The 16,181-nt window shown below is 40.2% G+C and overlaps 1 protein-coding gene across 3 annotated transcripts in view; it reads right to left on the bottom strand.

Annotated features, from left to right (window-relative positions):
* DHX9 (DExH-box helicase 9) overlaps window positions 1–16,181 on the bottom strand; it is a 28,272-nt gene that overhangs the window by 496 nt on the left and 11,595 nt on the right. For all 3 annotated transcript variants that reach the window (XM_030033808.2, XM_030033807.2, XM_030033809.1), the window contains 15 exons: window positions 15,989–16,130; window positions 15,368–15,450; window positions 14,028–14,184; window positions 13,285–13,385; window positions 12,266–12,479; window positions 11,975–12,069; window positions 11,733–11,806; window positions 10,932–11,084; window positions 9,087–9,247; window positions 7,020–7,131; window positions 6,195–6,356; window positions 5,907–6,034; window positions 4,572–4,801; window positions 1,975–2,090; window positions 883–1,083 (listed from right to left, as the gene is read on the bottom strand). In XM_030033808.2, coding sequence (XP_029889668.1) covers window positions 883–1,083; window positions 1,975–2,090; window positions 4,572–4,801; window positions 5,907–6,034; window positions 6,195–6,356; window positions 7,020–7,131; window positions 9,087–9,247; window positions 10,932–11,084; window positions 11,733–11,806; window positions 11,975–12,069; window positions 12,266–12,479; window positions 13,285–13,385; window positions 14,028–14,184; window positions 15,368–15,450; window positions 15,989–16,130 — 2,129 coding nt within the window. The remainder of the gene's footprint in view (window positions 1–882; window positions 1,084–1,974; window positions 2,091–4,571; window positions 4,802–5,906; window positions 6,035–6,194; window positions 6,357–7,019; window positions 7,132–9,086; window positions 9,248–10,931; window positions 11,085–11,732; window positions 11,807–11,974; window positions 12,070–12,265; window positions 12,480–13,284; window positions 13,386–14,027; window positions 14,185–15,367; window positions 15,451–15,988; window positions 16,131–16,181) is intronic.

Genomic DNA, 16,181 nt, shown 5'->3' with positions numbered 1-16,181 from the left:
ATCTTACAGATTCCATTGTTTTTAAAATATTATGGGAATAACCAATTGCCAAGATATTCAGTTAAGACACCTCTATTTTCTGTTAACAAAATATGATGTTTGAATTACAGCTGCACTTTCGCACCTTTCCCACTTCAGTGAAGGCTGGGAATGGCCTGACCTGCCACATAAACAGTCCCTCCTCTAAATTTCAGCCAGGTCTACACCTGGGATAGAAAGTTTTCCCCTCAATCCCACTTCTCCAGCTCACACACACACACACATAGGGAGCCCCATTCCTGTTTATGTGAGCACAGTGATCTTCATTTTGCTCCCTGCAAAACACAGTGAAGCATACATCTAAGCTGTTCTTTGTTTTGTTCCTTATTACTAACAGCTCACAGGTGTTTTCATTTTTCTTTGCTTTGGAAGCAAGACAGGAAAACAAGGGGTAATGGAAGCGTGCAAGCACAGCCAAAAATCTGTTTTATTTCCAGAGATAAAGATGAATAGGTCTGCCCAAAATAAATTTGGATTATCTTTTCTTTAAAAGTCATTGTGTTTTGGAAGAGGCGATAACAGCTTTTGTTCCTGAGAGCCACTTGTCCTTCCTGTGGAAACAGGCAGTGATCTATCTACCTACATCAGACTCTGAACATGGCAATTTTACATACACTCAGACTATTGACTTTGAAACGGAAGCCTGAAGCTCCTGTCCACATGGGACAAGACTCTCCTGGTGATTTTAACTCTGGGCTTCTGCAGCCACCATGTAGGGAGGGAGCAGCAGAGCTGACAGCTCTGACCTGCTCCGTTCAGGCTCTCGGTGTCCTTGGGGGCAGAGGTGGTGAGCGCTCCTCACCCCAGAGCTCTGACTGCACAAGCCAACAGAGCCAAGCTAACCTTGCACTGGCAGCCATGAGGCCAATGCCCGCAGCTGATGGCCTGGAGATCTGACGGATGGCATTCAGCATTCGCTCATTTGCTGGGTCCAGCTGCCGAATGATCTCAGGATCTTTACTCACTTCCACAACAAGAGCCTCCATTGCTGCGCGCAGAGCAGTGATGCAGGCAGCTGCATTGTGGGGCATCTTCAGCTTGATCCTAGAGCACAAAGAAGTATATTAGATGCATCGTGACTTCTAGGAGAGAACCTGTTACGAAAGATGTTCTGTAGAGTGGCTTTTCATTGAGTGCTGCACATACTGAGCCAGAAATCTATATTCTCGTCTTTGAAATTCTGATTTGTCAGTGAAGGGACATGAAATTCAGGAGGCAAATTTGCAAGATCCCTAAAATTTGACATTGTTAAAACATAACTATCTTTCTGTTTGAATATGCTCTTGAGATTTAACATACTCAGATAACACCAACATGTAACCCCTAGCGTCAAGAAGAAAGATACAAAAATATAAAGTAAACTAAAAACATGCAGCTCCTCAAGATTTTGAAAGCTCTAGGCCATCCTCAAAAATACTAGTGAATTAAGCTTAAGCAATTCTTTACCTCTGTTTTACTGACCCGGGGCAGGGTGGGGGGAGGGGGAAAGACATCCAGATGGTATTTGGTCATGGCCATAAAATGTATGCTGTCAGGAGGCAACCAACAAATCCTCAGCATTTCTCTCCTCAAGCTGTGTTTCTGAGCCTTAAAAACAAGGTTTCCTCAGCCGCTGTTTGAAGAGGAGGTCCAAAATACATAGTACCCCTTATTCACATTCCAGTTAAAGGGGAAAAAAATGGCAGTTTTTATGGAAACTGCCCGGTATCATGTTTTCAATTTAAGCAGATAATCTGCATGAAACAGTGCTGCCAACATAAACCCCTCCCTTCCTCACAGGAAACAAAGGTAATGCCTTCACAATTAACTTGTAGTGCATGGCTTGCTCTAGGGTTCCTATTCTATAGAGATTTATGTCTGTGTTAGCAGCTGCCCCCCCCTCAGCCTGTGTTCTTTCATAGACCTGAATATTATGAGCACCAAGGAGGTCCATACCAGTCATCTACCAGAACGAGCTCCCCATTCGACAGGACTTTCTTGGAGGCAAAGAGAAGCAGCTGCAGCGGGCTCACCAAGGTCATTGTTTTGGCAGAGATGGCTCGTGTTCGAATCTGCAGGTGAAGAGGAATACAACTCTTGAAATGGAAAACAGATCCCTACACCTTCCTCTCGCCACTGAAACAAGAGCATTTTGTAAAAAAACAAAAACAAAACCAAAAACAACCAAAAAAACCCCCAAAACACAACGACAACAAAACCAAACCCCAACACACAAAAAAATCTAGGTATAATTGTTAGGAAATTACGAGACCACATGCGCATACAAAATCGAATGCTAGGCAGATGTTTACAGGGATTCAGCACTGGCTGGTGTAAAAAAACCCCAACAAAAACTACCTGCCATTTAAAAGTAATAGTTTTTCCATGGCTGCATGTCTGCAATTACATAGCTGATATTTTGCGAGAACCACCTTATGCTTTAGAATCATAGAAACATTTAGGTTGGAAAAGACCTTCAAGATCATCGAGTCCAACCATCATCCATGCCCACTTTGCCGACCTAAAAACAACCAAGGCATAGCTGAATTACCTTCCCACCTTCTGCATTGCTGGGGCTGTGATGAAAAGCTCGTTGCTTCTTTAGTAGGGTCCTACACACGCAAATGCGGAAGTTGCTACACGTCTGTGCAAGCAGCCCGCTTTGTCATTTTACAGAAACAAGACCTTAAGCTTGTACTTGAAGCGAATGCTTAGACAATAACAAGCCGTCTGACCTGAGCCAGAGAACAGCACTAACTACGCGGGCTACTGCCCTTCATTTTAAAGAGGGACAGAAGAGCAGTACTTGGGATTTCAGCCTCCCACCCTGACAGCTGCCTCTCTCCCTCCTTTCTTTCACACAGGAGTGTGACAGGCAGAATCTGTTGCACTTGTTTGTCCTCAGGGAGATTTGCTCCTGCCTGGAAGTTACCACACATGCTCAGAAGAGAGAAACTTCCAGAACAGGAATTGTGGCAGAAAAATGGCTAGTGTAAAGAGCAGGGAACTTGCAGGTCAGAGAGAGACTGCCAAATGCAGCAGGAAACATATCACCAGACCTCAGAGAGAAATTTTCTTTTAGCGTGTAAATAATGGGTAGGGAGAGAGCTGCATATAAATCCTTCCTTCACCCCAGCCTCACCCAGGTGCTGTCTTAGCCACTCTTAAGGCACCACCTTAGTCACTCTTAGTTTCCCATGCGCATTTTGATTTAATAAAGCATAGCTTTTTGAGTTTAAAAGCCTTTTGGGGTTTTTAGGGGAGCTCACTTTACAGAGATGGTTGAGGCAGATCAAAGGTCTGACTGATCCGCTTGGGATCCTGTCATAAATGGTGAAGAAGAGGTGAAGTCTCACCACAGCTCTGAACTATGTGTGTGGAAATCCAGAGTACCAAGCCGAGTCCCCCGCCAGTGCCCAGAGTCAAAAATTCCATTTATTACCAATGAAGTGGTTTATCTGCCATTACTACAATAAGTTGCATGTCAGCAAAAAAGACTGAGGATATAAAAATCGGCATAAATAAACTGTAATTCTGAACTAACCAGTGTAGACAAGGTGACAAAAAAAGAAACCCCTACAGCATTACCTCTGCTATAAGATCTTAAGAGGCTCTCCTTAGAGCAAGAGGCTTTGCTAATTCAATGCTTATTCTCAAAAACATCTTTACAGCACTTCCCAGGCAGAAGGAAGGCACAGTGTTGTGCACAGCTGGTTTGAACAACAGGCGACAGAGCGCTTCAGGGCCTCCCCATTGCTGTGCTGGAGTAACTGTGCACAGGTAGCACAAGCAGGCTGGCAGCCCGAGGACCATCTCACGGCTACATCGTACACAAAGGCATTGCCTTCATTTGCTCCTTGAAAGACGGGCGAGCAGGAGCCACTGCATTCACGATGGCCATCACTGGAGCACAGGAGAGCACACAGGGGTTTAAGTGTACATGTACACTATGAGCTGAGTACACAAAATTAATGGGATGGAGGAAAAGGTCACAGGGATCCTGGGGAAAACATCTCAACGTTTTTATGAGATGCTTGGGAAATGGGAGTTGTCCTTGGGAGGTGACAAACTACCTACATGCCAGAAAGGGAGCACCCCACTGCCGTATTATGTTCCTGTTTTCTCTCTGAATTCATAAGTAGGAGAAGTGATAAGGGCAAAAATTCTCTAGTGCCTAATTAGTATGGAAGAGCTCCTAAAGCAATATCTTAAAGAAGATAATAATTTAGATCTTTCTCTATGACCTGGCTGTTTTCACAAAACTCACAGGACCTTTCTATGCAGCTCTTCTTCTGCTGAATTTGGTTCACTGGCAGTTACTGGAAGGCTGAGTGACACCATGACCACATAAGGTTCACTTTCGGGGCGGGGGGGGGGGGGGGGGGGGGGAGGGGGCGGGAAGGACCAACAAACACACACACGCACACACCCCCAACCCAAAAAACAAGCTAAAAATTGCACAGTGTAGGTTTTTTTCTTATCGCTTCTTTACCAAAAAGAACCTCTTGGACACCTTGGCAGCACATGATCAAGAACAAATTCAAAGTCTTTACCTTTTCTCCAAAAATGAAAAAAGGTGATGGATACTTGATGTCCTGGCTGCTGAAAGGGCAGTTGACAGATGATTTGTGGATGAGTGCATTATGCCCCTCAGTGGTAAGAATTTTCCTCTTCTCCTTGTGGTAGCAGACATTGGGGTAGACCCCAAAGGCAAGCAGGGAGATTACAACATCCAGATTATTATCTGGTCCAGTGTTGTTAAACGGTTGAGTCATCAAACATTCTGTTGACAGAGAACAGAAGACTGGCTCACATCCACGGGTCATGTAGGACAGCACAGCAGAGTTGTTTAGGATCCTGGATCAATGCATTTTCTGATTCAGTCAACTGGTAGATGTGTGTCTGTTCTCAAATGACCTCTGCACTCAAAGCATTTCAGTTCTACATTCAATTTTCAATTTATTCATGGAGAGCAAAAAGCTGAAAAATACTCCTACAAAGAGATATTTTTCTCTCCCAAGCTCTTCAAAAACAAGGAGAGAGGGGCTTGCCCAGAATGTGCTGTACCACAGTGTGTTTACCATCATTTGTTTTGGAGACAGATCTTTTGGGGGAGGTAAGAATGGATGTTTTCCTTAGTTTATTTGTTACAAACCTCCCCAGAGTCTCTGGTGGCTTGTTTTCAGGTCATCTTGCCCAGAAATAAAGTTAAGGATAAATGCAGCAATGATGCTAGCAGCATTACAAGAAAAAAATTAAAGGAATTTAAAAAAAAAAAAAAAAAAAAAAGGAGGGGAGATGAACATCTGCTGAATCCATCCAGCCATACCATTTAACTGAGCAAGCTCTTCAGGAACATTAGGCAAATTCAGAACCTGGTCAACTTTAAGATTTCCACCCCCCTTAGAAAATTGAATATGTCACACTACTGCACATCCCTCCTGCAGCACAAACCCAGAAAATCATAGGGCACATAGCACACTGTTTAGATCACACAGACTCCCCGCTAAGGCTAATGAAAAGGAGTGGGGAAGCACAGCACGGCAAATTTTGGAGATGCAACAAGTGAAGGAGAAAGAAAATCGGGGAGGTAATTCTCTAAGGACAATTGCTTAAAAGATTTTTATTCCTGCAGCCCTAACCTCAGCCCCCAGAGCCTCCCTATATTGCACCACCACCATCACAACTTCTCTGGTTTAGATAACTACAAGAGAATGAGACAGCACTAAAATTTCATCTGAACACAGCTGTAAAAGCACAACAGCTTTATGGCAAATCCACTACGGGCATCTGTGCTTGTGTGTTCATCATAGATTATCTTGTTTATTTATTTCTCATCTCAGAATGAAAAATGCAATCATTAAATTACTATGTCCAAGCAGAATCACCTTCAGGGAAGCCAGAATTAATAAGTATATCTTTCAGCTGGACTTTTGCTTCCCACGTCATTCTAAGAGTAGCCATGCTGAGTCTTTTGTGTTCACAAAATCTTTTTTCTGCTTCTTCACCACCCATTCTAAAAAACAAACAGAATGAATTAGAAGTCTGCTCAAGAAAAGGCAAAGTACAACAGTCTAGCTGTCATAGCATCCATTGACATATCTAATCTGGTCACAAAACTGCTCACCCTGTGTTACCCATAACTTCTCACCAAACTTTGTGCCAAGACAATATACCTAGCATCATCCCAGGCTTGGAAGACGGAAAGCAAAGCAACATGATCTGAAAACCTGTTCCCGGCAAAATTCCTGTGGACGTAACCAAGGCGTTTGCCTTCACTGATGAAAGGTTCAGGGAAACAAGTGGCCGCAGAGATGGTACAAATGGCATCTCCCACACTGAAAGAAACAACAAAACGTATCAGGATTGGGTTTATTCACAGTATTGCTGCCAGTGGCTACTACAGGCTGTTGATACCAGTAAAAACTTCTCTGCTAGAGACCTTAGTAAATCTGCCCTTATCTATCAGAGTTCTTCACAGAAACACTTCCCTGGAAGTGGATGTTAAATTAGCTCCAATTCCAGTACTTTCACAACAGCAAGTGTTCACAAGCCCTTTGTCTACCTTCCCGCCCCTTCCCTCCATCCATACACCATCTTCTGGTGAAAAGGAGCCTACAGCCATCACTATTACAAATAACAGATCTTTACTTCTGCTAAAGCAAAACATGTGGATTCATTTTTCTTCTTGTCTAGGTGTCAAATTTCACATGTCCCCACCTCTAGCTCACTGCTACCTTAAGTATTTGGAGTTCCACTCTTAATTCATAAGTAATCAGCCTCTACTGGTCCCTTGCAGTTAACTGTGAATTTCATGACTACTTTATTCCCTATACTCCAAGTTATTTATCCTTTGCTCTCATGAATATTCAGTTTCCTATTCCCAGTTGTAGCATTTATTGCTCATCTAGATGCATTGTTTTTTCTCTTGTAGAGTGCATGTCTAGAGGCTCAGGAATTCAGAGAGACAAGAAAAAGACCACTGAGACTACTAAACTTACTAAAAAATACAGCCCATTATCATCATCTTGCCCAGACGAGGTTCAATGGGAAGTTTGGCTAGGATTCTTCCAAGAGGTGTCAACTCATCATTGGAATCCAGGGCATCAAGCTCTGAAACAAGATCTTTTACTAGCAAAGATGGTTAGCTAATCCCAGAAACCCTTAGATAAGAAGTTCAGAATTTTAATAACTGTGTTTAAATAGAACCCCACCTATATTTAAGTTTAATGTTGTTTACAATATTGCCAACCTGATTTTCAAAACTGGTCTGAAGTCAAATAAACAAATTTTACTTTAGCTTTACAGATGTTCTACTACCTCCTCCAAAATTAAAATAATTACTATTTAATTCACATACATATTTTTCCATTTCTTTTTAGTTTGCTTCTGTACAAACCACTACTACACTATTAAACTTTTTTCAAGTCCCTATATTTGATCTAATTAATCTAACGTAATTTCTGCATCACGAAAATCAAAGCAGCCCTATGACAGCCAACTGTAGCCTTCATTGCAATTGCCAAATCACAGAACCCTCTGTTCATCAAAAAGAGAACACCACAAACTCTCTCTTCCATGAGGCTTTGCCTGCCTTTCTCTCCTTCCATCACCTAAAAATCATCACCTGAGCTCATCCTCAAAGCTATTAAACCACTGTCAATAATAAAGTCAAACAAGTATCTGTGGCTGTTTGCTGTATGGACTGAAGGGTCTCATGAGTCTCCTTATCCTTCTAGCAGTTTGGCCATAACCATTGAAGTCGACTTCATAAAACTCTTTTTAAGTTTGCACGATAAAGAAAACCAATACAAGTGTGATCTTCAAAAACCCTTTTACGATATAAATGAAAAACGCAAACTTATAGTTCACATACTCTATTTACAGACTACTTTGGGAAACTTCAGCATAACTAAAAGCTTTACATTTGAAAAACCCAGCTTTGTAGCCTCAGCATTAAATGGAAAAGTGAACTAATAAAGGACTCCTTAGCCACTATCAAATCCATTTTTCTTGGTATCTATTGAACTCAAAAGCCTAAAGAGTATTTTGAAGAAATGTCTCACCATCCTAAAAGCATACTAATAGTATACATATGCTGAAAAAAATTACAGGTCATCCAGGAAATGAAGGCACATACAGAAACATCTATTTGGTGTTAAAGCTGAAAACATTTGCCTTTTTCCCTGGCTTTGCATTTCTTATCTGCAGTGTAAGAAAATCAAGGTTTTTTTCTAAAACAAGTTTTAGATCAGAAAGTCATTAAACCTGAATACATATCCCTAGCTGTGTTATTCATTGTGGTCTCCCTTCTGTATACAAGCAATGTAGGCTCATCATGCAATTTTTTCATAAAAACCAACAAATAGATATTTCAGTTCTTAGAAATTTTAAGAAGTGCTTATTTAGTGGCATTTGCAAAGTCTGCTGAGGTTTGAGATCACTGCTTTAAATCTAAAGAATAAATTTAGAGTTCCTCCCTGCCTCATTTTACTCATATTCTAGTTAGTTCCTTGAAGAAGCTGGGGAGACAGCTTAACCCCCACCTGAGTTTCTCCTGTTTTAGGAGGATACTGATGCTTGCATATTCATTAACTGGAGATTTAATTACTTGAGAAAATACTGAGATCTTGGGTCAACAAACTGTACAAAGCAGTAATTATACAATAAACTACTAACCTCTCTTTTTCAGTATTTCTTTTATAGTTGTTTTGTAAATGCCTTAGGCACTGGACTGAGTCTATGTCACAAACAGCAGTGCCACAGCTGGAAAACAGGAAGCTGAAAGCTAGCATAAGTTACTGGTAAAATAACAAAACAAGCCTCAAGTTTGAAGGCTCAAGTTTCTTAAAGGAATGACACTCCACTTGGGAATTCAAGTATTCAGCTGCAAAAGACACTGCCACCCACACAATGCATCCAGGAAACACCTTGCTGTTTCAGACAGCATGCTACTACACAAACAATCTAACCAGAGATGTTAAAACAGTCTGTAAGTGATCATTATACATGGGAAATCACTTGGAGTCAGCTTCATTACATACAATCTTGTGGACAAACAACGATACCTTTTAGTGTGCGTTCTGCTTCAATCACTGCATCCAAAGGTGGTGGTTCTATTGCTTTGGCCAAAAATTGACCAATCCCTCCCAGCCGCAGCAATTTGATGCTCAAAGCAATTTCATGAAGTGGTGTTCGAAACATTTCAGGTGTCATATGAGTTTGAAGTCTGGAATGAGAAGAGAACAAAAAAGCCCACATTTTTCTGAACATAGGCTTTGATTACCATCATGGGTCATTCCACCACCATAAACTACCGCCCTCCAGAGCAAATATTGCCTCCCAGCCAACCCATCAACTCTTAGTGTGCTCCTGTAACTTAGGCTCTTCTACCAGTATTTATCTCCCATGCTTCTCAATTCTCATCTCAGTGTAAATTTACAATGGAAACGCACAGAGGGTATAGCCGTCACATCACCACTACCCAGCACGGTTTCTAGCATGAGCTGACCACATACAGAGTCTGCATGGCTGAAGCCCCATTTGCAGCATGGCTGTGTCCAGCCCCACACTTGCCCCCTTACAATCATCTCCTACATTGCTACGGAAGGTCTTCCACTCCCGAGACAGACAACCTGCTTTCAGCGTGCCGTACGTACAAACACTTCTCTACTTGTCCTTCTATCAGCTCCAAACCACCCAACTCCTCCTGCATGTTTCTGGTTTGATCACTAAGAAGAGTAAGTAAAAAAAAGAGTAATTTTTGCTGGATGCTTTCCAAAGGTGTTTTTCTGGTAGGAAAGAGACCTGATAGAAACATATAGAGCTCTTAAGTCTTAGCACAGTATCGTTATCAATCCTTTAGCTTGCTGGTTGAAATATGAACTCCTAGGAATGACTGCACTGAGCGACAGACAGCTAGAAAAGGTTTCAAAACACCTTGAACAGATATCCAGATTCAGCTGGCAACAGATTTAGATGGTATCTCTCGAAACATTATCTGCAAAGTCCACAAACACTCTTTCTTTCCTAGACACCATGGAGCTAGTATATTTTGGTTTTATATTCTTTGAAGGAAGGTAACCTTAAAGTCATGAAGTCCCATGATTATTTCAATAACCTAAAATCAGTTCACTGTCAAAAATTCTTAATTAAAATCACTCCACTGTACTAGACAGCAGATCTAAATAAGTTTGACCAATTTAAGGAAAGTTTTTGATCGACTGATGCTTTCAGACATTACAAAAAGCTGAACATCAAAAACACAGCTATATTGTAATGGCTGAGAAAGGGGCACTGAAACTTTCATGAGTGAGATCAAACACTGAGTGTAACAGCTGTGTAGACTTCTGCAACCAGCAGAAAGATTTCCATGGCTCTAGTAACTGAGAAACAGCTTGGCAGACTGAAGAGATCAAATGTTTCAGCAGCAGGGAAGGTGCTAGAACAGCACGAAGGGGCTTCCTGGCCACAGAATGGAGATGGAGGAAAAAGTAACATCTGTCTTCCCTGCTTTTTACCACTTTCATGACAAAATTGCCTGTTATGTGAAGATGCCAGGTGCCCACAAGGTTTGAAGGCAGACTAGAGCCTTATCCTTATTACAAAGCTGTCTTCTGCCTTGCCTCAATTCCGAATCATTATTTTTCTCCTGAGAGGTTCTGTAGGTTGCAGTGACGTTCTTAATAATAAAATCATGAGCGATTTATCCACTTCATACTGTGGGTAAAAGCATATAAACATATGTAAACTTTTTTTAAGCAGAAGAACTGAGATATTCCAGTGTGAACTGACTTCATACATCTCCTCTCTGTGCTTTCTGAAGTTATTTCCCCAGTTTGATCTGAAGTAGCATACAACCGTTCTGGGAGAAGTCTCTGAGGTTATTTTATTTCTAAAGAGCACAGCCTCACCTTTCAAAGCGAGCTCTGCTGCACAAATGGAAACAAAATCCAGCACGCACGCGTCCAGCTCTTCCTTTCCGCTGCTCCAAATTAGTTTTTGACGCCCAGACTGTGGCATAGTTTGTCATGTTATTATGAGCAGTAAACAGCTTCACTTTTTGCCTGTTACAGAAAAAAAACCCACTTGAGATCAGATGTTAAGTCCTGCCAAATCAGTTCTTGTTTTATTCCTTGCAGCCACGCTGCTTTTAAGAAGCAAACAACCCCTGTTTGACTAGCTAAGCTTTGGCTAGTTAGGCAGCTATCTGGAAGCTGAAGTATCATTCTCTTTATAAAGCAGTGCCCCAAGCTATACACAGAATGAAGTTTTCACAACTGTCTCAAAAGCTTAAAATTCTCAAGCAATTAATGAGATCCCTATGTGTAATTTGCTCAGAGAACATGCATAGCAAGACAGGATCCGTAACAGACTACAAAAATCTTCCTCTTTTCCATCAGCTATACACTGAGTGTTTGTAATATTCATCTGGCAGACGACGTATTTCAAATACGCATGGAGACCCAGCGACACCTCACATGAATAGTGCCAGGGTGAATGCAGCTGACCAAAACCAGCCCAGTGAAATGCCAGTGTGGTTTGTAACCGTGCTGAATGGCTAAAGACAATGCAAATTTGTCTTGAGTGAGTTAGAGTCCACAAATTCAGCTCTGTGACTATGGGAACACAAGGCAGTTCTGTGTGTTCAGAAAACCTTTTTTGCATTCTAAAGAACAGGATTTACAAAACAAAAAGCTACTTCATGAACTCACTTGCAGGAGTCTATAACATAGACCACATCATTGATGGTAATGCTAGTCTCAGCAATGCTGGTAGATAAAATAACCTATAAAAAACAGGAAATGCATATTGAAATATATTTGGTCTGGAAAAGTTAAGTATGGACTGCAAGATAAACTACACAACTTCTATAAAAAAAAGGGTCAGCAATACATTCCACAAAAGCACAACAGAACAAAGCGTGTTACACTCCACAGAGAGAAGGCTCTCCTACTTTTGTTACTCCAGGAGGCACAGGATCAAACACTCGACGTTGCTCCTCCAGAGGAATTTGCGAATGCAGAGGTAAAATTCTATACTGGCGGCCTCCTACAACATGAATACAAGAAGGTCGGTAACTACTATTATGTGAATCTCATTTCTTCTTTGCACAACATAATCGTTTCTACCCATTCATTCTCATGACAAATCCAGCTCCCTAAGCCACTCATCCAACTCTCATCTTTACAGTGTCAATAGTTTCCTTTGGAAAAGATGAAACATAACAGAACACAGTTGCTTGTACCAAAGCATGGATTCATTTCTAGATGCTTCTGCATTGTATATATCAAGTTCCAGCCAGGCAAGAAAACAAGTACAGCTCCCGGGACATTCAGAGTCTTGATATAAATCAGCAGGGCCTCAATGAGTTCAAAAGAAGTTTCTTTCTCATTCAGCTGAGCCATGGAGTGCTTTGTTTCTGGGCCATATTCTTCACTGCAAATAAGGTTGCAGTTGGCCTACAGAAAAAGAAATACCACAAAAGAAATCATATAAATTAATTTACTCAAACTGTGGTGACTGGCTGGCCAGGCAAATAGGAAAATGAGATATGTGGATAGTTGATAGGGAAGACCATCTCAGGCACAGCTTGCAGAATGATTCACAATAAGCAGTTCAAGTCCTGCTTCCCCAGCTTTCTAATATAAGAATTGAATCATAATTCCATTGCACTGAGTTATAACTCAATACAAATTTGCAGCAGGAAGCTATTGAACTGATTTAACTTCTGTTTAGCTGAATGGGGATGATGCCATACAAAGAAGAAAATGCTTCTCTCAAGAAAAACTGGTCATTTTTTTTAAATTCAAAAACCTGACATAAACAGTAGTTTCAGACCTACAAATTAAAAGCTGTATCGTGAAAGTCAGTTTCTTGGCAATGTATGTAAGCATTAACAATTATCAACTGCAAGAGAAGAAGGGAAAGAATCTAAATTTTCACCCTGAAGAGGTATCACCAAGCTCATATTTCTGTATCTACTTCTTCTTCAAAGGTCACCAATCTTTTCACTTTTAAAAGCATTTCAGTTCTATCAAAGAGAAGCAGGCTGAGAAAACATGAGAATTTTAGCTTCAACAAAAAAAGAAATTCTTCAGTTTACAAGGGCAATGAGAAAATTCAATTCTATTTCTGAAGTTAACAGCAATCTCGGATATTAAAAATACAAAAGCTGCTAAAAATGTTTAGGTTCAACAACACCGCTTGAGATAGAGTCCTAACTGGCACTTGTTTAATTTTTCATATTAAAAAAGTCAAACATACATCATCGTCTTCACCACTTTCTTCATCCTTCTCTTTCTTCTTCTTTTCCTTTGGTGGAGGAATGAACTGAGTCATTTGAATGCAATCTTCCAGAAAATAATCTGCAAGGACAGACAAGCACTGATTATCAAGACTGACCACTAGAAGCCTGTGTAAGGGAACACTATTCTTTTTATCACCTCTTGAGATTCTCCCAATATAATCATGACGTTTCAGAGTACGAAGCCAAGATTGGAGAAAAATCCTTGGCTGTCAGCTAGGGTATGAGAATTACTCCCATACTATTCCAATGATTATTCCTCTATTCAATATACTTCTACATAATTTTTTACTGGTTTGTTTGTTTTTAATACTGGCTCATCTAAAGCTATTTCCATTTTTCCTAATGTCACAGACAACTGATCTGAAACACCACAGCTTGGCTATTACTATCTCATTCTGCAATGGAAACTACTCCAAGTGGTAATGTTTTAGGGTGGTGGGGTTTTGTGTTGTGCGGTTCGTTTGTTGGGGGTTTTTGAGGGGGTGGGGAGAAGTATTGTTTATTTGTTTGGCTTTGTTTTTAAACCAAATGGTTCTGTGAAATGATTCAGTGTTACTGACTTCTTTGCCCAAGGTAAGCCACATCTGTAAGATATGACAATCCAAAAGAAACATGTATCTTGCTGTACACATAATCTTAAAGCATATGACTGATAAAATAAAAACTAAAGCAGTTCCTGAAAGTTCAATCAATGATTTACCTTGGACAGGGTAGGTTCTACCAAAGACCTCAATGATAGGACAGTTGAAGAAGTATTCACAAAACATACTAGTATCGATGGTGGCAGACATGAGGATAACCCTGATTTCAGGATATGCCTGAACTACATCTCTCAGCACCACCAAGAGAAAGTCAGTCTGCATACAAAGAGAACAAGAGCATCATTAATTTCCTACCCATAAGAAGCAACATATTCCCAAGAAATCAGAAAGAATTACACAGACATATACAATTATTGAGCAGGAGCTTTGCTGGGCAAGAGAATTAACAATTATCACAACAATATTCTATAACCAGAAACAGTTGTCAGTGCTTTATTTTGAAAATACTGCAACTCCTGGGATAAGTGAATTTTAGGATTTCCAGTGTAAAGAAGGGTTATTCTTTTATCAGAATGAAACAAACTAAAGAAAAGCATTCAAAAATAGTTTGCTTCCTTCCTAAAAATTATTAAATTAAAAATTACAACCTAAGGTCCTTTTACACTTGGTTTACATATAAAGTAGCCAGAGTTCATAAAATAAATAGGAATGACTCAGTGCAGTTGTATCCAAAGTTTTATCGTTCTGTTTAAACATGACATTTATTTATGTTTGCCATGCAGTTATGCAAGGCCTTAGTTCAACATATAAAATTCCAATTTCATTCAAAATTCAAAACTTGTATTTTACATCATTAACATAAACTTAATAGATGAAGAGATACATCAGAAAAATCTGCATTGTAATTCCATCCAAATGAGTACCCAAATTCCATCAAAACAAGCTTAAACATCATGTCAGAACTTCGCAGTTTCTCTCACTCTTGGTGTGGCAAAGCTGAAAACTATATGTAAGAATCAAGGGGAGAGAAAACATTTCCCATTTCTTGAATTACATACAATCCCTCCCCTAATTCTATTGTCAACTTATTGCATTTTTCTTCATATCAAAACCAAATTTAAATGTACCACTATCAAGATCGCAGCTTCTGTAAATATCACTGCTGTTCCACTACAGTAATACAACATTGTCAGTAGAAAAAGCACTCCAAAATAAAAATTACATTCAGCATGCTCCCACATTTGGACAAGACGTGCTTGTACTGTGGTGTTCTATTTTCCAGAGGAAAAAAAAAAGAGATAGGGCTCTTCTAACCAGGTAGGGAGTAATTAAGAGAAGAGTTTCTAAAAATCTTATCGAAGATGGAAAACTCACATATACGGCAATTAGTAAAATGCAGTTTCCTTTCACATGTTTACTGTTATGCAAGAACACATGCAAAAGTTAAACAGAACAGAAGCACAGACAGGAATAGTATCGTAATCACCAGCTAACTCACATTAATGTCTCTCTCATGGATCTCATCAACAATAACATGACTAATGCCACGGATCCCAGCCTCCACCTTTCTCAGAAGAACACCTTAAACAGATATAGCAGTTAAAACGTTCCTGTAGGTAACAGCTCAGTCTTCCCCCCGCCCCGCCTCATTTCATCAAGAACAGTCTCACTGGTTTAAAAATCAAGAAGTGTGCAGGCTGCCCAGCCCCTTTTACAGCCCCATCTCCAATTGTCATGCTTTCATCTGTACAAGTGATGGGGACGGTATAAAGTATTACTATTACAAAGACTCTTTCTTCTTTCCCACCCAATACTGTTTCTACCTTTTAGGGACAATCAATACACGGCAATTTTATCTCTTCAGGATATTATTTCTGTGTGGTATTAGACCTGTATTATCATACTTCTGAACAACTATCTTAATCTTTCTCTGCACAACAGTATGTCAGCAAACTTACTCTACCCCCCCCCCAAAAAAAAAAAAATAAAAAATTTGTTAGTCTTTTAAACAGATTTGCTAAAAATTTTTTAAGGTACCCATGTTTCTGCTTTTGCTGCTAACTCAAAAAATTCAGACCCATAATTAATAAGCTCCAAATGTAAACAAAACAATACAGACCTACAGTGCAGAACATCACACTGGCATGTGGTCGAGGAAGCACGGATTCAAATCGCACACTATATCCACAGCTTTGCCCAGGTTGTTCTCCTCTCTCATATGACACACGCTCTGCTACAGAAACTGCACTAATCCTCCGAGGCTGAGGGATGAAAAAGTTTTCTGTAACTTAATGATGAAGTTTTGCAAGTTT

Source organism: Aquila chrysaetos, chromosome 12 (genome assembly GCF_900496995.4).
Source record: "Aquila chrysaetos chrysaetos chromosome 12, bAquChr1.4, whole genome shotgun sequence".
Classification (NCBI taxonomy): Eukaryota; Metazoa; Chordata; class Aves; order Accipitriformes; family Accipitridae; genus Aquila; species Aquila chrysaetos.
The sequence above is the reverse complement of the archived record's forward strand: the minus strand, read 5'-3'. Positions and strand labels throughout refer to the sequence as shown.